The sequence below is a fragment of the Petaurus breviceps genome, unplaced genomic scaffold, assembly GCF_028583685.1.
Source record: "Petaurus breviceps papuanus isolate PSGF00001 unplaced genomic scaffold, PetGlider_PUasm1.0 90825, whole genome shotgun sequence".
Taxonomy (NCBI): Eukaryota; Metazoa; Chordata; class Mammalia; order Diprotodontia; family Petauridae; genus Petaurus; species Petaurus breviceps.
The window spans coordinates 22,117,208-22,138,585 of NW_027187353.1; the positions used below are offsets into that span (position 1 = coordinate 22,117,208).

At 42.5% G+C, this 21,378-nt stretch overlaps 1 protein-coding gene across 1 annotated transcript in view; it reads right to left on the reverse strand.

Moving 5' to 3' along the window:
- Positions 1-20,444, reverse strand: part of CCAR1 (cell division cycle and apoptosis regulator 1) — a 52,247-nt gene extending 31,803 nt beyond the window's left edge. The window contains exons 1-5 of the mRNA XM_069071476.1: positions 20,329-20,444; positions 19,116-19,234; positions 2,424-2,596; positions 1,998-2,042; positions 817-849 (exon numbers count right to left, since the gene is read on the reverse strand). Of these exons, the coding sequence (XP_068927577.1) occupies positions 817-849; positions 1,998-2,042; positions 2,424-2,596; positions 19,116-19,188 (324 nt within the window). The 5' untranslated portion in view covers positions 19,189-19,234; positions 20,329-20,444. The remainder of the gene's footprint in view (positions 1-816; positions 850-1,997; positions 2,043-2,423; positions 2,597-19,115; positions 19,235-20,328) is intronic.
- Between the last annotated feature and the right edge of the window lie 934 nt (positions 20,445-21,378).

Genomic DNA, 21,378 nt, shown 5'->3' on the forward strand with positions numbered 1-21,378 from the left:
AAGAAACGCAATGAGGTTCCCAAATACAGCTATTCTCCATCTCCCAACTTAGGGCAAATGTGGTTTTGTGGAGTAGAGGTCTGGTGGAGACAAGCCCCAGTGAATGCATCTCTTTGGATGAGAGGACAATTTCTAGTCTGGTACACACTGCTAGATTTGTAATCTCCACCAGATGAAGACTGAAAGCCCTAAAATATTCCCCATGACCTGCAAAAGAAGGTAAAGTAGAGAGATTTAAGCTGGAGGTAGTAAGGGGGCAGGAGTCATATGTGAAGGATCACTTCCACTGGGACTATCATGCACTGGGAAATAAAGTGTATAAGTCTGTTGGAAATGCGGATATCAAAATTCCCTTGTCGAAGTAATGTTATTTGATTTTTGCCCTTTAATCTGGAATCATCTCAATTCTAAGCAGCTTGAGCACATTAAAAAACACGAAGCTTGTCTACTGTATGTTAGCTCTATGCTAGATGTTACTGGGTTTTCAACTTGCATCCCTTTAAAATACAACTGACATACAAACTATAAATGCAATCTATTACATCTCAACTCCTTGTCCAAAAGAAGCTTAAAAGAATTAATCTCGGTATCTCCATGCAAAAATGAAATCAATCTAGGTCCTCTTTTTTTATTGTTAGAATTAGACTAAAAAGATTCTGATGACCAAAAAACATTAAGTAATGAGATGACATATTTCTTTTTCTAGTATAATGGACATTATCCATCATCTATTTGTGTAAGTATGGAAAGAAAACAAAAGCTCCTCTATTCATCATTTTGACCTCTGAATGAAGAGAGAATGAAGTTAAAACTAACCTGTGTTAACAAGGTCTGCTGAGGTTGCTGCAACTAAAAATAGGGGGAAAAAGTGAGTGAATCAGTTATAATATATGTATAGTGGCACACAGATATATCAAATGTTAGTGATATATAAACTTTCATTTCCACTCCAGTCACAAACAACCCGTTACTTCTTAGAAACTATTATGTGTGCATATGTGCACGCACCCACACCCACCCACCCACACACACACAACACCTCCCTCATGATCTTATATTCCTATGGACTCCATTTTGCTGTTCTTACTTAATACTATTCACTAAATCAGTCCCTTAGCATCACTCCTCACCCCAGTCTGATGCAGTGTAGCACAGATAGTACATGGTGGACTTGAAGGAAGCAGCACTAGGCTCAACTCTCACCTCTGACACTGCCCGAGTGACCATTTAACCTCACTGAGCCCATTTCCTCATCTGTAACATGGGTGTGTTAATACTTGAAGCACAATGGATTCTCATGGGTCTCCAATGAGATGCATGTTAAGTATTTTCCAAACTTTACTCATTCCACTGCTTGTGAAAATGTAGTCCCCTAGAGCTCTGAATTCAGGTTACTTTATCTGTACACTGAAAATACTCAAGAACAGACTATGCCAGAATTATGGAGAACCATGCAGCCTCGTACATGACAACAGCTTAGAGTCGCTAGGATGTGAACAAGGCATAAAGTGGTGGGACAGAGGCTGGCGCTCACCTACCACAAACAGGAACTGAACCCAGGGCAAGATAGGAACAGTCACTTTGTAGAAATGGTTTGCACCCCTGAATTTAACTGGAAGGGCAGGGGGAATGTATACTAAGCATCAAATTTAGTTTTTTTCTAACAGTAATGAAATTTGTCCATGGGTATTTCCCAGGATAAATCTTACCTTACTTCTGAAAGTTAATCTGGCCCATAACTTCATTTGACTAAAATAATAAAATTTCCCCATAATGTCACCTTATAATATATTTTGTTCACTCCCCACCCTCTAATCACCCCCCAAAGACTTGCAAACTCTTAGGATCATGGAAAAGGTCACAGAAGACATTCAATTCCCTCATTTTACAGGTGAGCCCAGAGGGGTAAAGTTAAAATGCAAATATATCAATTTTCAAAATACACAGGTCTCTTTAAAAAGTCAAGTATGTATATTTTTAAGAAAAAAGGAACCAACCTGTTGCTGCACACTATATAGGGCCTGCTGAGGCTGTGAATATTGCTGAAAAAAAGAATGAAAAACAAACAACATTGTTCAAAGCAGCATTCAGAAGTTTAACTTTGAGAAGACTTTACATACAGTAAGAATTACATTTAAAGAAACTGTAAATATTCACGTCTCACTGCTAAAATGAAGAAAATGGTGATTATTGATGTATTAAGGAAATTCCACATGGGTTTGAATAACCAAAATATCGTTTTGCTAAAAACTCATTTCTGAATTTTATTTAAATCATCACACAGGTGATCTAGCCCCATCTAAGAACATTAAAACCATATCTGAATGTGTAAATGCCTCTTCTTTCCTCGCTCAGATTTTCTTTGGAGACTCAAGAGGGCATTTGACATTCTAAAGCAACTACATTAAGTGCTGAAGGGGTACCTGCTGCAAGGCTGCGGCAGCAGCTGCTGCTTGTTGCTGCAAGGCTGCAGTCTGAGTGAGCTGATAGTTGGCGGGAGTGGGTGTAGTAAGGCCCGCTGCTGCCAGGGCTGTCTGTTGAGTGTAGATGGTAGGGGACGCTCCAAGTAATGACGGCTGCTGAACTCCCAAAGCAGCTAAGAAAACAAAATGAAGTCAGATGATTTATCTCCCACCTAGGAACTTTCCTAGGGGGTTCAGCTCCTCCTACCAGAGGAGTTTTGGTGAAGAATTCTGTAAGCTGAAAGGTCTCAGATGATGTAAGCATGGGGAATGGTGGCTACTGAGGCTCATGGCTACTCATCATGAGCTGGTAAACTAAAACCTGAATCTAGGGATTCAAAAAGCAATGATTCAAGGTCCCCAATGATTATGAATGCACTGCTTTGTATTAAACCAAGACATGGAACATTTGAGCCCACTGAATGTAAGATGTCCCACAATCAACCCACAACTCAGAAAGCCCCATAACTCAGGCCAAATGCCTAGAATGACATTTGTTACAAGGAAAGAATGTGAAAGACAAAGTCTATACTGCTTTTATTAACTTGTACTTACTGCTTAAATCTTCAAACACTTTTCATCTAGTATGGTCTGGAAGCACTACTGAAAAAAGCCTTCCACTTCCACCGAAGAGAATTCTTAACTATTTCTATTTTACTTATGGCAAGTATAACATGAGTATAAAATACGTATATCAGCATAACTTAAAATAACAACAAATTTTAAAGATTTTAGTACTCTGCTATAGGAAGAATGAAAAGTAAAATGGATCACCTAGTGTCTGCAGGGATGGGATTTGTTCTGTGAAGTTTGTAATCACTCAAAGGGCCACACTTGAGGACCTTAGAAGGCCACATGTGGCCTCAAGGTTGCAGGTTGCCCACCCTGGTCTAGAGTTTTGTTTTTGTGTTTTGCTGACTTTCCACTTAGAGTGACAGATTAATGTATTTAATATTTATAATGTTAGGAGATGTTAAAATCGGAGATTACCTTGAAATAAAAAGGCAGAAGGCAGGATGAAGAACCCCCCCAAAAAAAAGGAATTACAAAGCAATGTAAATTTTTGTGCAAGGCTATTAAATGCATACAACTGATAAATGAAGTAATCAGCTTAAAGAATATAAGAGGAAATATTTCACAACTACCATGGTGATGGCCTCAGGGGGCAAGCATCATGTTTTGATGATGTTCTATATAGAAAACAAACACAAATCATTCAAGAAATTTCACAATCTCATTGAGCCCTTCTGAGATTAGGATCGCCAGACCTTTGAAAACTGGTTATAAATTTACACAACTTACAACAGTTGCTGAAGAGTTGCTTTTTCATGTCAGAAAGTAGGCAAATCCTATTTGAAATGCTCATAAATTCCAACTGACCTCTTTGATGTGGAATGAAAGATAAAAAGAATTTTTAAGATGGCTTGCTGCTGCACTTCTGAGCAGAATTGTTCGGAGGGATTTTTAATTTTATCTTTTGGACAGAAGGATTAAATACAAGAGCAAAGGGAGAATACAAGACAAACCAAGCTCAAGACTGTGAGAATGCAATGGCTTTTAAACTTTGATTTCACTGTCCATTCCCTTCTCATTCTGCTTTCACTCTAAGAACGAGGTGGATGGCAGCTTAGGACAGAATGTCTATGTCTCCCATAAGACTCAAGAAAAGGCCAGTGTAAGGGGGCTGGGAGGTACAGCTTGGCACTCAAATATTATCCAACTAATCAATCAACAAGCATTATTAAACAAGCTAGGCACTGTGAAAGCTCTGGGAATGCAAGGACCAAAAAAAAAAAAATACTCTTGAAGAGGTTACATTCTATTGGTGAAAAGCAGGGACACATACATGGATATATAAAACTGCTACAAGATAACCTTGGGGAGAAAGGCACTAGTAACCAAGGGGACCAGGAAAAGCTTCATGTAGGAGATGGTGACTGAGTTGAGTCTCAAAGGAAACCAAGGATTCAGTGTTCTAATTGGGTAGTGTGTGCTCCAGGCACAGGGGACAGCCAGGGTAGCGTGCAAGGGCACCAAGGCGTGAGACAGAATATCAAGTGTTAGCAACAGCAAAGAGGCCAGTTTGTATGGACTTCATAGTAGAGAGTATGAAGGGGGAAATCTGTAATAAAGTAGAAAAGGGAACATGGAATCATGTCCAGAGCCTCAAATGTCCTGTTTGTCCTCTTTCCACTACAGTGTCGGGGGCCAAGTGTTGGGAAAGGGGGCGGAGGGTGCTAAGAATCACATGGTTTTTAGACTAGAGGTGTCAAACAAATGGCCCACAACATTCCCAAGCATGACCTGGTTAAAATAAAATTCTTATATGTTTTGCATGACTGTACAAGTATAATCTATGCCAAATTGCTTACCATCTTAGGGAGGAGGACACAGAGGGAGGAAAGGAGAGAATTTAGAACTCTAAATTTTAAAAAATAAGTGTCAAAAATTGTTTTTACATGTAATTAGGGGAAAAATTAAATACTCAAAAAATGTAGTCCCTATCTGATTTTAATATGCTGATACATTAATAAAAAAAAGAAATATATAAAATGCGCTGTCTTCTAAGTCAACATGTAACCTGTATGGATCTTTAGGTACAGTTTGGTGGCCCCTGTTACTCTGTGAGTTTGACACCATTGTTTTAGACATTGGCCATCAGCATTCTAAGTACAAGGTTATTGTTTAATGACAGTAGACATATCATATCAAACTTGACATTCTTGCTATAAATGAAAACTGGTTACATGATGTGAACAAGGGATAACTTACAGACAGCCCTTGTACTCCACTGATGTTCTTGAAAAAGCAAAAAAGGCCCCAACATGTTGGGTGGACCACTGTGCTAAACTTATGGAAGGGCATGGACAAGAGTCACATAAAATAGACAGGCATGGATGAGTTGTGATTTGCATCAGTTGGAGGAAAGCAAATCAATTGAAAGGAATAACCATATGATGAGATCACAGTTAATCAAATGCTGGAGTGAGATAGTATTTTTTTTTAAAGCAATCAGGGTTAAGTAACTTGCTCAAGGTTACACGGCCAGGTGTTTCTGGGTGGGTGCTAAGTGTCTGAGCCCAGATTCGATCCCCAGGTCATCCCAACACTGGAGCCAGTGCTCTTACTCGCTGTGCTACCTGGCCACCCTGAGATAGTATTTTTTCAACTTCATTTAGCTACTGTTATCAGTATTTCCTCCATTTGTCTGTTCTAGATACATATAAAATTCCTAGAGGCCCTAGTTTTACGTCAAAGAGAAATGCAATTAATATGAAGAGAGAACATGTCAGGATCTTGCAGGTGAACCACTGAAACAGCCCCTTAACAGCATAAAGGGGATTATAATTTTTAGAAAAGATAAATATATGTAATGAATATACTAATAGATTAGATTTTTCATATTAGCCTCTCTTGTGAGTCAAGTCACAATGCCTCTTGAAATGATAGATCAAACATTGACAATGCTCACAATCACATCATTCTTATGCCTGCGTACCTGAAGTGAAGAAAATCGAAGACTGTAGAATCTGTTGCCTTCACAGAACTGTGTTCCTGTGACCCACCAACTAACAACCCCCAAAGACTTTAGCAATATTGCTACCACAGGAGACCAGAATTGTTGTATCGTCTTCCACCTGTGAGTTTGTAATGGGAAACCATGTTGGCCCTGGGAAATGACTGTCTGTAATCCACCTTCCCCCCTCTCTTCCCATTGTGATTTACGTATAAAATCTCTGTCTTCACTTCAGTGAGGTAGAATTCTGTTTAGGAGAATTCCCAATTTGCAATATGTTCCTTCTAATGAAACTAATTAATTAAAAGGCTACCTGATTACTGGCTCTTTGTCTCTGGCCTGCTGCTTCATCATTCTCAGGTTAGAGACTGGGTCAGTAAAAATCCTGTTAAGTCACTGACATGATCTGTACTTGGGAACATTAATTTTTCTTGAATTACTACTGTTTCACATTTGTCCATACAAAGTTATGCTGTGAACTCAAATGCATTAGCAAATATTCAAAACCAGTGCAATAGGCAAACACAAAAGGAGAAAGTCTTTAATTAAAGGGCATGCTCTATTCTGCCTACTATAACATGTCTATTGCTTGTGTACCTAAGTACTTTATTTTTTTAAAACTAGGGTGATGATCATTCTGAAGGATGGGTTTCTTCTACTGCCAATAACTAAAGTCTCAAAATAATTAAAATAATCACTATTTCCAATATAATATAGCAAATTCCATGACCTTAATGACTCAAAGGTCAGTAGAAAGGCATATATGGTAGGTGGACACAGGTATGGACATACATACGACCAATTATGATTTGCACCATGATAAATGACAAAAAAAAATATTACAAAGGACCAAAAAAGGCAGGAGGACAATCATGTAGCAAGACACAATAAGTGAACAGTCCAAGTGCTACTTGGTATCCTTAAGATATCAAGGAATCAAGAGAAGGCCTCTAGTAAGCACTGAGTGGATTTTTTACGAAGATTTGTCAAAGGACATTTATGAGAGAAGTTGCACATGGATTATGATCTGCACTGAATGTATTTTCCACACTAAAATGACAGATACACAAGAATGGGGCTGTCAAACATGCAAGCATTGCAGGCTGCAACACTCCTCAGTCTAACCAGATTAAAATATAATTGGGAAATATTTAACAAAATAAATAAAAATACAATAGAACACAGATGATGCTCATGTGGTTTTCTAAGTCAATATTCAGACCTGCCCCCCATACAAGAAAGCCCACATGTCAAGCTGGAGTTGAAAACTTTTCCATTCATCTAATCAGAAGAGCCCACAGAAAAGCAGGGGACTTTCTTTCAAAAAAGCCAGAACCCTGCTTTTTCACACTACTACTGCCTCAAGGATCTGAGGTCATGAGCAAACACATTAACACACCATGTCAACTAGAGGCTGCAGGAATGTCAGTAGAACTGTAATTTGGACAGTTTGTACTGATTGTACTATTTTGCCAACAGCATGTGTGCTCACATCATGTCTTTGTGTCACATTTTGGCAATTCTCACAACATTTCACACTTTCCCATTATTTTTATATCTGTTATGGTGAACTGTGATCAGTGACCTTTGATGCTACTATTGTAACTGTTTTGGGGCGCCACAACCTGCACTTATATAAGACCACAAACTTAACCCGTAAATATTGTGTTATGACTGCTCCACCAACTAACCATTCCCCATCCTTCTCCCTCTCCTCGGGCCTCCCTATTCTCTGAGATACAACAATATTGAAGAATATTACATAAAATCAGTTGGCAAAGCAGTGGCAGGGTTTGAGGACTGACTCCAATTATGAAAGAAGTTCTACTGTGGGGACAATGCTATGAAAGAGCACCATACGCTACATAGAAGTCTTAAAAGGAAGAGTCAATCAATGAGGCAAACTTCATTGTTGTCTTAAGAAACTGTCAGAGTCTCCCCAGCCTTCAACAAGGCTGTAATCAGTCTGATCAGTCAGTAGCAGTCAACACTGAAGAAAGACTCATCACCAGAAAAAAAGATTACAATTCTCTGAAGGCTCAGATGATGATTAGCATTTTTTAGCAATAAAGTTATTTTTTAATTAAGATATAAACATTGTGTTTTTAGACATAATACTATTCTACACTTAACAGGCTACAATATGGTATAAACATAACTTTTATATGCACTGGTAAATCAAAAAATTTGTGACTCCCTTTATTATGATAGCCTGGAGCCAAACCTACAATATCTCCAAGGAATGCCTGTATATGTTAACAGTTTTCTGAAGACCTAGAAAATACCACTCTGCCATTCAGGAGCCAGAAAAGAGGTGGCTGCTGAGAAATCAAATACTTTTTAACCTAGGGCAGTTAGATAACTTCTGGGCTTATAGGCTGAGGAAGAAAAAAAGATGAGAAGAGAATAAAGAAGTTTAAGGGAGATAACCTTGAAGATCATGAAGGAAAGAAATTTTTTTCTTCTTCCTTACCCAGACCCCTAGCCCAAGACTCAAAGTGGTCACTCTTGTCCTTTTTGTATATACTGACAGCTCCGGAGAACAATTCTGAGACAATTCCCAAATCACCTATCTAGTGCCACAAGATAATCTTGTCACAGAACAATCAGTTCTTTGTAATTTTTAACTCTATATGCAAATGTATAACTGTCACCTGAACTGCTGCAATAGCATCTTCCTGCGAATGAGCTTCTTGCTGCTAGCATTCATACAGTTTTCAGAGATTGCAAAGCACTCTACACATTCTCTCACTTGATCTGCCCCCTTCCCTCATCCCAACTTCCAGGCGACTGAAATGATTTTCCAAGAAGTCTTACACTTCCCTCTTCGGTGCCTTCCTGGTGCCTCAGGAATCATTTACAAACTCCTTGGCCCTTTAAAGCCCTTCCCACCTAGCTCCAACCTAGCCTCCCAGTTTATTACCTCTTACTATCCTGTGTCCACTTTAGCATCCATTCACAATGACCTTCTGGTAGGCACCCAAATGACACCATCACCTGCTCCCATGACCTTCTAACTGGCTACCTCTTCAAGCATTCTTCCACCTTGCCTCCACCTGGTTCACTTCCAAGCTTGGCACAAGGACCACCTTTTCCAGGAAGCTTTTTCTGATCTTCCAAGTTGCCAATGTCTTCTTCCATAAAACCTGTCTTGTATTTATTTTGTACATGAGTATTTATGTAGACATTTATATGCGTGTATGTACAAATTGTATGTGCTGTCTCCTCTAAGAGAATAAGCTTCTTGAGGGCAGGTTTTTTATTTCTTGTATCCCTGGTGCCTACCTGGCCCAGAGAAAGTACTTAATAAATGTTTGTTGATTATAATAAGTCTACTGAAAAATACCAAGTCATCTAGTATGCTAGTGCATTTTTGCTATGAAGTACTGATCCTGTTTCACCCTGGAAGCTTAAATCATCTCTGGGGAGGCCTCTGCCAGGTCACTGTCTCAGGAGTGCCTCAGCCACCCAGGCCTCCCTGCTTCTCTCCCACCATCTCCTGGTAAAACTTAAGGATTCAATTTGTGTTTTTGGATTCTCTCTACTCATGAGAATCCAATTTCAACTCAACCAATCTTCATCAAGTGCCACTTAGCTACATGCTATTGTGTTAATAACAAGTTTAGAAAAGATGTGTGGTCCCTGCCCTCAGGGGAGATATAATCCAGCAGGCATAGAAACTGACCTCCACTCAAGGATTATGGTCCAAAATAATACCCAAGCACACAAAGAGATGCAATATGCTCTATGCCAACTTAGGGGGCCGGGAGGTAACAACGAAGAAGTGGCATTTGAGAATCTGAAAGACATATGCAACAGGAGAAGGGTGGGTGAAGGAGAAAATTAGGGAAGAGCATCAACAAAGGTAAAAAAGCAGGAAAGGAAACTGCAGACTAAGCCCGGGTGGCCGGGCCCCAGTGATTAGGATGGACAGAAGGAAGGAAACAAACATTTATTAAGCTCCTACTCTGTGCTCGGCTTTGCTCAGCACTTTACAAATACGATCTCATGGGGCGGCCAGGTGGCTCAGCGAGTAAGAGCACCGGTTCCAGTGTTGGGACGACCTGGAGATCGAATCCCGGGCTCAGACACTCAGCACCACACCCAGAAATAACTGGCCGGGTAACCTTGAGCAAGTTACTTAACCCCAATTGCTTAAAAAAAAAAAAATCTCATTTAATTCTCACTACAACCCAGTGAGATAGGCACTATGATTATCCCTATTTTGCAGCTGAGAAAATTGAAGCAGACAAGGGGTTAAGTGGAACAGGAAAGGAATAAGCATTTATTAAGTTCCTATTATGTGCCAGGCACTGGGATAAGCACTTTACGATCTTTGTTTCATTTCATCTTTACAATAAGCCTTCAAAAGGTAGGTGCTATTATGATCCCCATTTCACAGTTAAGGAAACTGAGGCAGACAGAAGTGACTGGTCCAAGGTCACACAGCTAGTACGTACTGAAGGCCAAATTTGAACTCAGGTCTTCCTGACATCAAGCCTAGCATGCTTATCTACTCTGCAATCTAGCTGCATTCATCATTGATACCAATGTTATAACTGATGTCTGCCCCCAAAGGGTTCTTAATTTATGATCTTGCTGAAGAAGCAACAGCATGCATATTAACAATAAAGAACTAAACAGTTAAGTAGCATTAAATATAAGGCAGCGTGGTATAGTAGATTTGCAGTCCCAGTTTGAAAGGTGGCTGTTATTTAAAAGCTCAGTGACCTCTGGCCAAGCCACCATCTCTCTGAAACTTGGGTTCCCCAAACAGAAAATAAGATGAATCAGGTGACAGCTAAGGACTCTTAGCTCTAAATTCTATGATCCTGTATATATAACAGGAGTTTAAAGATGGGTAAGGAAAAACTCTGTGGAGGTTTGGGGCCTTGCAAGATTAGTAAAACCTGTGTGTGTAGAGATTAGGGGTATTCTGGGCTGGGGAAAAAAGGGAAAAGTGTATAAACAAAGGTGACATAAAGGGCGTCAGGAACCCATTGGCTATGTGCCTACAAAGTCTTAGGTTTCTATGCTAAACCTTGATGTGAACATAAAGATGAGTAAGGGGTCTACCTTCAAACAGTCGATGAAAGCCAAGACTACATGCACCTCAAGGCAGACTAGGACAGGAAGTACAAGAGCCTTCAAAGTGCTCTAGAGGCTCAGGGGGAGAGTTTGGTCAGTTCACTTCAATTAATGGCACCTTTAATAAGTACTTATTTCGTGCTGCACAAGGTGGTCTTACAAAAACTATCCACCACATCTGACTAGAGAAACCAGGGCCTGAGGAGATGGCCTTCCAACTGAACTCTGGAGGGTGGCAGAGCTTTCATAGGAGACCAGTGGAAGGCACTGAAGAGAAAAAGCATTACCAGTCAGCTGCCACTTCGGTTATGACGGCAATGTGCAAGGTTCTGGGCAGGCCCAGTCTGCCTGAGGAAGGTCTATTAAAAATTAACACACAAAGAACACCATAAAAATTTTAAAACCAAAGAGCTCCTCCATCCCATAAAGGGTAGCATGAGGAAATGGAAAAGAATGGAAGCAAGGGCTGCTTCAGTAGTCCAGGTATTACAGGAGGAGAGAGAAAAAAGGACACTGGGCCAAGGACAACTTGCCTGAAGGTCTAGGGACATGCTGGGACATCAACCTAAAACCAGGCCCAACTCTGGTAGAGTGGTTGTAGGAGTGAAGGCCCAAACCAAAGCCTACAGGTGAGGCTATCCATGTGGGTGATGACAAAGGAAAACCTGGCAGAATCCATTCAATGTGGGTCAGGAAATTCTTTAAGGAGACTGGACTGAAGTCAACAGAGTAGGAGTTAGAATCAGAGTTCAAATCCTGAGTTAAGGATCCCTGGTACATGACTGCCAGTATAACTTGTCTGGAAGCCCCATGACGTAGATGGAAGCTGAAGACTGGCAGCAGGTAGAGTGTGGTACCAATGTTATATTCAGCTGGCCCCAGGCAAGGTCCATGGAGGAAAGCAGGGGGATCCTAGTAGCTTCCCACCCACAGATTATAGGGGAACAATGCGCAGAATCTAGGTTGGGTACAACACTGTCCAGCTCTAGGACTCCACCAGGAGGCGACACATGGGCTTACCCATCCCATATGACAGTACAGGAAGGGGCAGAACCTGGCCCCGGGACAAAGTCCTAACTGAAGAACAAGGCAGTAGATGGAAGCAAACAAACAAATCTACGCCAGAATCTCAGGGATGAAAACAATCTCAAGATAAAATCATAGGAAAGCAAGAACTCTGAAATAATCACAACTAAAACTTTAGAAAAAAGAACAGACTGTCCAAAAAGACTCTAAGAATGGATACAAGCAACAAGGTCAAATAAGAATAAAAATGAAACCCAAACACCTTGAATGAGAATAGATTAGAGAAGCAGGTAGACAATAATGCCCATGTAGTTGACAACTTAAAAACCAGAATGAAGTAAACAGAATTCAATGAGTCAAAAAGCCAATCATTAAGTATTGACTGAGTGCCAGGCACTGTAACCATTAAGACCAAAAAATAATGCCACTCCCCTCAAGGAGTCCACACACACTTCTATAACTATCTGCAGAACATATGTAAAAGAAATACAAAGTAGTTTGGGGACAATGGACATTAAAGGGCATTCTAGTTACAAGGCAGGAGATGGGGAACTGGGTGCAAGCATCAACAAGGAGGGCTGCAGGATGCACAAAGTGAAGTAACAGATTATCAAGGCTGGAAAGGTAGGTTGGAGGCAGGTGGTGAAGAGCCTGAGTGCCAAGCAGAAGAGCAGCAGGTAGGGAGTTCCTGGAGTTGGCAGAGGAGAAAAATGACATAATTAGACTTGTGCCTAAAGAGAATCACATTGGCAGTTGTGTGGAGGGACTGAGTGAGGAGAGACTGGAAGGGGAGAAGTGCAGTTAAGAAGTAGTAAGGGCTTGGAGGTAGGGCGGTGGCCATGAGAGTATTGAGAAGGGGATGAATGGCAGAGATGTGATGGCAGAATTGAGATTCTGAGAACTGAGTGAATATGGGGGGAGATTAATGAGGAGTTTAGGATAACACTAAGGCTGCAAATCTGGATGGTGGTGCCCCTGAGAGAAATATGGCTGTGTGGAAGAGGGAAGAATTGAGCAAAGTTTTTGGACATGCTGAGTTTGAGATGTCTACAGAACATGCAGTTTGAAATGTCTACTAGGTGATGAGTGATGAGCTTAGGGGTGGCTATACAGATCTGGGAGTTATCCCTAAAGATAATAATTAAACTCTAGGGAGTTAATGGGATCAAGGAATCAGGTGGAGTAGAGAGACTTGAAGAGGGCCAAGGACAGAGTCTTAGGGCACAAGTCCAATCAAGTGCTAAATGATGAACCAGAACAGACAGAAAGGAAAGTGAGCAGAAAAAGTAAAGGAGAGCATTGTCAAGAAAATCTAAAGAGACAGTATCTAAGTGGCTGGTCAACAGTGACAAATGCTGCAAAGGTCAAGGACTGAGGACTGAGAAAAGGCAACAGATTGCGTAAGAAATCACTAATCTTGGGAGAAAGCAGTTTCAGGTGAGTGATGAAGTTTGAAGTCAACTACAAAGAGGTAAGAAGTGAATGAAAGGAGAGGAAATAGAGGAACTGATTGTAGAAGGCTTTCTCAAAGAGTTTCACAAGAGAGCTGAGAAAGAAGATGAAAGTTAGCAGAGACGGTAGAATCAAATGAATTTTTTTAAAGACACAAGAGGGGAAGTGAGGTGGCGCAGTGGATTGAGCATGGGCTCTGGAGTCAGGAGAACTTGAATTGAAATCCGGCTTCAGACACTTGCCACCTACTAGCTGCGTGACCCTGAGCAAGTCACTTATTTCCAATTACCTAGACTAAAAAAAAAAAGACACAGGATACTGGTGGGTTTGTAGCCAATAGGGAAGGAGATAATATACAGGTAGAGACTGAAAATTAGAGAGACAATCCATTAGAGAAGATGGAATGGGATGATGGGCAATTGTAGAAGCATCTATCTTGGCAAGATCTTGGCCACATCTTCATGTGAGATGGGGGTGAAGGAGGAGACATTGGGAAAGATATGAATGATGAGATGAAGAGAGAAGAGAGAACTCCTAGTGAATGGCCTGAAGGGGAAGTCAAGGGAAGAAGTTGAGAAAATCCTTTTTTTGTTTGTTTTAAAGGAATCTGGCTATGAAAGGGAAGTGAGATATAGGGTGACACCTTTAGAAGCAGTGACATAGACTGAGTGGGGGGCGCAGGTATGCATTATTCATTCATATAGAGGTGAGAACCAAAACCACAAAAAGAGGGTATCCTGCCGAGGGAGAAATATAGAGAACAGTGTTTGGAACAAAGTCTTCCTTTCACTAGCTCCTTTTTCCTCAAAGGAAATGTCTTAAGTCAAAGAAAACTCAGAATAGTGTAGAATTGTACAATGAGAAGGCCAACTTGTCTTAGATGTAATGTAAATGTACGCTGCAGAGACCAACAGGACATGGAAGTCATGAAATTCAGGCACAAGAGTCTGGACTTTACATAGTAAACATGAGAAAGCCAGCAAAGGCTCTTAAACAGGAACAATGAAAGCTGGGAAGAAGAATTAGCAGCACTATCATTTTGAGAGGGGCTAGATGGAAAAAAAAGGTAAACTACCTAGGAAATACAAGAATAAGTGTGATAAAGGCAAAGCTAAGGGTACTGACAGCAGGTCCAGAAAAGACCTAATTCATCACAGGTGCCACTTATCTAGCACTGTAAGGTCTGACAAACATAATATCTCATCTATCCTTGGGGATTACTATTCCCATTTAGCGGTTCCTAAGAAGTAATGTGACTTATCCTTAGTCACCCACTATGCATAATTAGTGTTGAGACAGGATTCACACTCGGCTCTTTGATGCCAAGTCCAAAACTATTTTCACAGCATTATACTTTCCCAAGGAATGCGGTAGAGATGTTTCAGATAAAAGGCCAAACTTGGCAATGGACCAAACATAAAGGACAAAAGAGAAGGAAGAGACAAAAACAACCTTAAAATTATGTTCAATCCCAATCAAACCTTAAGAGGAAGCCAGCTTTAGAACCAATCCAACCTTCATCCATGTGCTGGTGGTATGACTAGAGACCAAGTCACCTCCTCCCAAGGCCACTTACAGCCACTGTCTAAGATTCTGCTGTAGAGAAGCTGCTGATCTGCACTAGAGGAGGGAGCTTCTTCATGGATGAAAGCCCAGGTCCAGACCTTATCCTACTAAATGTCACCGAAGACAGTATGCAACAGGGGCCTGCACCTCCTTTCCCCCACTCTCAACTCTTGTGGGGCTTCCAACCTCTCTCCAAAGACATAAATGACCTCTTAACTGGAGAATCTAATGTCATTTCTAGATCCTCGTCCTTCCTGACCTCTGGGCTCTAGCTTTTCAGGACACCATTGTCTCCTGGTTCCCCTACTACTTATTTGACTTGTTCCTTCTTCAGTCTCCTTTGCCAGATACACTTCCAGGTCAAGTCTGCTAACCACGATGTCCCACAGGACAGGGGTCTGTCTCTCATCCCCCATCCTGATTCTTCAATCTCACCCCACCCTCTATTTCCCACAGGACAGGGGTCTGTCTCTCATTCCCCCATCCCAATTCCTCAATCTCACCCCACCCTCTATTTTCCACAGGACAGGGGTCTGTCTCTCATTCCCCCATCCTGATTCCTCAATCTCACCCCACCCTCTATTTTCCACAGGACAGGGGTCTGTCTCTCATCCCCCATCCCCATTCCTCAATCCCACCCCACCCTCTATTTTCCAATTAGATATCAGCTCTTGTTGTTTCAGCCTTTGTCCAGTCATCCCAGCTCCTGTATCCCTCTCTCCTCTGACACAGCCACCACCCTGGTGCAGGCCCAAAGTACAATAGTCTTATGGTTGGTTTCCTCTCTCCAATCCATCCTCCAGGTAGCTGTAAAACTGATCTTACAATGCATTTCCCCCCAAATTCGATCAGTTCCAGCAGCTCCCTTTTGCTTCCAGGATCCAACATAAAATCATCTGTTTGGTCTTCAGAGCCCTTTGTCTCCAGGCCCTTTCCCAGCTCTCAGCCTTCCTCCCCTTTCCTGCCCTGCACACACTCTGTGACCCAGTGCCCTCGACCTCCTGGCTGCTCCCTGCACAGGTCCTCTGTGTCTGTCATGTTCTTCTTCCTCTTCTCCACCTCCGAGGTTCCCTGGCTTCCTTTAAGTCCCACCTTCTGCAGGAAGCTTTTCCCTTTCCCTCATTAATCTCAGAGCCTTCCCTCTGAGATCCCCCCCTGCTTTTACCCCATATATACCTTGTCTATACATAGATGTTTGTATGCTGGCTCCCCCATTAGACTTTGAGTTCTTTGAGCAAAGGACTCCCCCCCACACACACTTCTTTGTGTCCCTGCCACAATTCCTGGAGAGCTTAATAAGTGCTAGATGACACCTGACCCTATGATAGAGAAAAAAGGCATGGGAATGAAAAAAAAATTCTAAATAAAGACATCAAGTTGATAAAATATCTATGTATTTACTAAAACATTTGGGATATATTCTAAAATATTCATTAGGACATATAATTATACAATTTTTATATTGCTGCTAACAAACAATTTATTAACATAAACAATAAAAAGAAAACACCAATCTTTTTGGGAAATTTAGTTAGCAAAACAGACAAACTGAACAAACTGTTTTATGATCACTACACATGACCCTACTTACCAGAGCACATTAAAACATATACAAGGAAAAGAAAAAGAAAAAAGATTCATTCAAGTTGAACTTCATCCAAGTAAAGGTTCATTTTAGTGGTTTGAACACTAAATCTGTCTTCTGACTTTGACACACAAAAGACAAGTGACAACACCAGTACCTGCCTGAAACTCTTGGCATGGTAATTTAACAGTTTTTTTTTCTCTCTGACAAACTACAAACACTATACTACAAAACAAAGTTTCCTTGATTATAACCCCTCTTATGGAATAGGTTTTTGAAACTTTAACATGAAAATGTAATAAATTAGATGCCATATGGCTACTGTTCTCCTCTCAGACCAGAGGTGAAAGATAATTCTTGTCAGTGTTTCATTTAAAATATATCTAAAAATGAAATTAGTTTGACTCTACATCAATCCCTAAGAGACAATGATGTCAAAAAAAGGAAGTCCATATGAGGACAATTTTTTAAAAAAGTTGCCAAGAATGCTGTTCCCTGAAATTAAAGAATATTTTATGTAAACTAACATTAAATAGTTCTATGTAAAAACTTGTTGCTGCATTTTTTAGGCTGAAAACTGTGGTAAATCATAATGAAGAAACCTGCTGTCTTAATTTAAACAGTATGTGTTAGTAACAAAGCAATAAAAATTTTTGATGACTTTTTTGGTATCAAATATTTCTGGTTAATAATACACCCAAAGAAAGCTATAAGAACATTATTAAAGAATTAATGCACAATTCTGTGCATAAGCATGCACACTACTAGGACAAATCCCATTAACATTTGGAATCCCAACTTCCACTGAAGCCAAGAGCGCAGCTGGTAGAACTCTGCTCAATGGTGGCTGGCTGTGTTTGACAAGTTCATAAATCAGGGTTTCTCCTCTTCCCATATTTAACAGAGCAACACCATCTCTCATTCAGAAGGGAATGGAATTAATACAAGTCATTAAAAAACAATATGAATGTTAAGTGGTATATCTGTTACGTTAAGGTTCTTTGTTAAGAGCATATAAACAGACCTGGTTTTAGTAGTTACTTGAATGTAGCTATGTACAGAAAATGTATGACATGATACTGTTAGGCTGTCAAAGAACAGTTTGGGGGGCCTAATAAACTTGTGAAACTGAAGAGAAGCCCAAGAAAAGCCATTTTTCTTACTGTAATTAATATTTATGAAAATTACTTGGGCCAGAATTAAAGATATAATAACGTGTTACTGGTGCCAAAGGCTAGTATCTGTATGAAAGTTATTCACTATTCATTTGTTACAAATCTCCTCTAACATTAACTGAAAAGAAATACTCAACTTAAAGTTCTCCATTCCCTACAGAAAAGACTTACGATGATCTTCATGACAATGAACTCTAGGTGCTTATTTCATTCTAATTTTAAAACAGCTCAAGCAAAAGATAATTGCTGAGACTAGAGCCTGACTCATGCTCAGTCACTCTGGAACTAACCTAAAATTAGGTTTCTGATATTTTCTATCAAGTGCAAATTGACAAAAACAGATTTGAGGCTAGCAATGAAGTAAGAATTGAAAGTTTTCAAATAGGGCAACCTGAAAATCTGCCAAAGGCTCAAGTACTCAGACAGAAGAATTGGACAGCTCCTTTTCTAATGCCTTAGAGGAAAGTTCTTTAATGTAACATCCAGTTTGCTAATATATTCTAGTACCAGATCTCCAACTGAAAAATGCCAAAATGATTTCTCAGAACTTGAGATAAAGAATAAAAGACTTGAGATCTCACTGATAAGGCTAAAGAAAGGCAAAAGAACTGTTCCTACATGAAGGGAAGAGAATGACACTGAAATCCACATATATAAATTCCAAAAGGGTTACGAGTTTCATAAAGATTTATCTTGTTCCTGATCACAATTTTATATTCACGTCAATCAGCTGTTAAGATTAAGGTCTAAATTGTTACAGTCTTACACAGGAAAAAAATTTTTCCCACTATATTTATGTAGAACTCAAACCTATTATCACTCTGAAAAAAATATAAAGCCTAAATGAGCAAGTCATTCTTACATAATTGCTTTTAAAGAGTATTTGAATATATGAGCATCTTTTAATGCCAGATCAAGTGAAAGTTAAATGCTACATCTATCATAAAATGGTCTACAAAGACATACAAATTCACTCAAATATTTTAGAGAATGAGAGCTGGTCACTTATTTGCTTAGAGCTGTTGTCAAAGTCCCATTCTAACAAACTAACTCTCAGCATTTTAAACATTCCAAAAAGGTCTGGCTAGACTCGAGTTGCTTATCTGCTTATATATTGAAGGCAATTTGCCACTTAGGTGTAAGGAAAATCCTAACGTTTTCCAACAAATTAGCAGGCAGCCTCTTTGTATAACTGAAATAACATGACCCTTAAATACGAAAAGAAAGAGGGTTTGTCCACTGACCTGGCTGTGAAACTGCAGTGGCAGTAAACTGAGTAGCCCATGGTGGATTCTTCTGTCCTCCAAACTGAGCCATGGTGTAAGACAAAAACCTCTGGCTGGTTTTCTTCTACAGCAGTGTTCTATTATGGAAAAATAACAAACAAACCTCGTTTTAAATTTCCATCAATCTACTGATGGAGAAAAGGACAATCACTCCCCAAGTTGGGGGGCCTGGGGTAGTCTTGGGCATCTTGGGAGATCTGTGGAGCTCTACAATTTTTAAGAGAAGACTTCCAACGGCAAGTGAAATGAAAATACACTATTTGTTATCAAATACAACACAAGAATCTTGGGATGGAGGACGAGAATGTCCTGCGTGGGGAATTTTCTCCGATAAGCAAGACTTAGAGGGCTCTGGGTTGGCACGAGGGCACCCAGGGGTTACCCCGGGTCACAAAATCACCTAGTATCGAAGAGGGGATGCGAGCAGACAGTTACTGATAACGCCCCCAACACTCGGGCCCACCCAGCAGGAGATGAAGACCACCCGGCCGGCGCCCGGGGTGGGCAGGGAAGCCCCGCCGGCCTCTCCCGCAGGCCAGTGAGGCTCCGGCTCTCGGGGAGAGGAGGGGGAGCATTCAGCCTGAAACAGTTTGCTGTCCTCTCCGCCCAATAGCGGGGGCCACAGCGGGAGGGGCCGGAGGGCCCCCAGACGCCCAGGCTCGGGCAGGGATGGCTGCAGGGCGGCGTCTCCCCACCCCGACCCCCAAGTTCAAGGCGGGGGCCGGGCCCCCTCTGGGGCGGGCCGGGGTCCGAGCCGCAGCCCCCTGGGGCCCGCGCGGGCGGAGGCGCCTCCGGGATCTCCAAGCGCCGCCCCGGGCGGTCGGCTCTGCCCACGAGGGCCGGTGGGGGAGGGGAGGGGAGGTCAGCGGCCTCGGCCGGCCGGCCCCGGAACCGCCCCAGCCCGCTCCCCACCCCGGGCCCAAGGCTCCGGCGCAGCCCCCCGCCCGGAGGCCCAAGGGGAGGCCCGAGGGAGGCTGGGCCTGCGCCCGCCGCCCGCCGCCCGGCACAAAAGGGGCCGCCTCCCTCCCGCCATCGCGCCCCGGGCCGCGGCCGGGCCCTGCGGCCGTCCGGAGGCCTGCGGGCCGCGGCCACCTTCCGGCCCCGAGGCGCCCGGGCTCCGGCCCGGCCCTGCGTAGCCCGCCAGTCCCCGACCCCCGGACCGGACGTTCACCTGAGCCGGGTCGCCGCCAGAGCTGAAGCCATTTCAAACCCGTCAGGAGACTGCGCATGCGCCGACTCTCCCCTCGCCTAGGCCCCGCCCTGCCCGCCGAGGGACGCACCGTGTTTACGTTCGGGCGGGCGCGCTCCCGCAGGCCTCTTGTCAAGCTTCGACGCCGGCCCCCGGATCTCCTACGCGAGAGCGCGTCCAAGGCCTCGGTCGGAGGCGGGGGCAAAACAATGGGCCTGGCGACGCTCGCGCGTGCGCGCTACAGGCTCGTTCTGAGTCGGAGGAGTTGTCGGCTTGAGGAAAGGGCGGCTGGGAGGGCCGAGCGAGTCACGTGACGGGGCACTCGCTGCCGCCATCTTCTTTCGAAGGTTCCCCGGAACCTGTCGGCTGGTTGAAGCCATGAGGACCGTCATGGACCGACGGCTCGAATCTGCCCCAGCGTTCTCTCTTTTGGGTCTCGTCATGAGCGTACTCCCAGGGAACGCACGAGAAAATCACGTCATGCGCCAAACACGTGAACGTGCCCAGGCCCTTCTCTCCGAGCCTCAGTTTCCCGATCTGTAAAATGGGCAGAAGCATCGGCTCTCCTCCTTACAAAGCTGACAGAGACAGTTCTGGGCAACCCTTCCAGCCCTCGCGAATTGAATTAATATAATATTCAGTATCTGTGAAACTCCACATGCCGAGCCAGCCAAAATGCGCAGTACTGGTGAATTCGTTCCTAGGTTTCTGCTGCTTCCATGCAGCACGAGCACTTAAAAGAATAAGATGCGGCCGCTCGCCACTCCTACAGTTAAATCGGCGGGGTTTGGGGGTCCTTTCTGAAATGAAATCTAGGGCGGCTCTAAAATACCCTTGCCTTCAGGATAAAATGCAGACTGCTTATCCGGGACCCCCAGGACCCCCTCCCAACCTCGGCTTTCTGCCTCTGTCCTCGCTGATCCTGGGAGGAAGCCTTGGGGCGGACAGTTATCTGCTCCCTCATAACCTCTCTGGCCTTCCTTTGCCCATCTGTAAAGTACAAGGTCCCTTCTGGCCCTAAATCTGACTGTT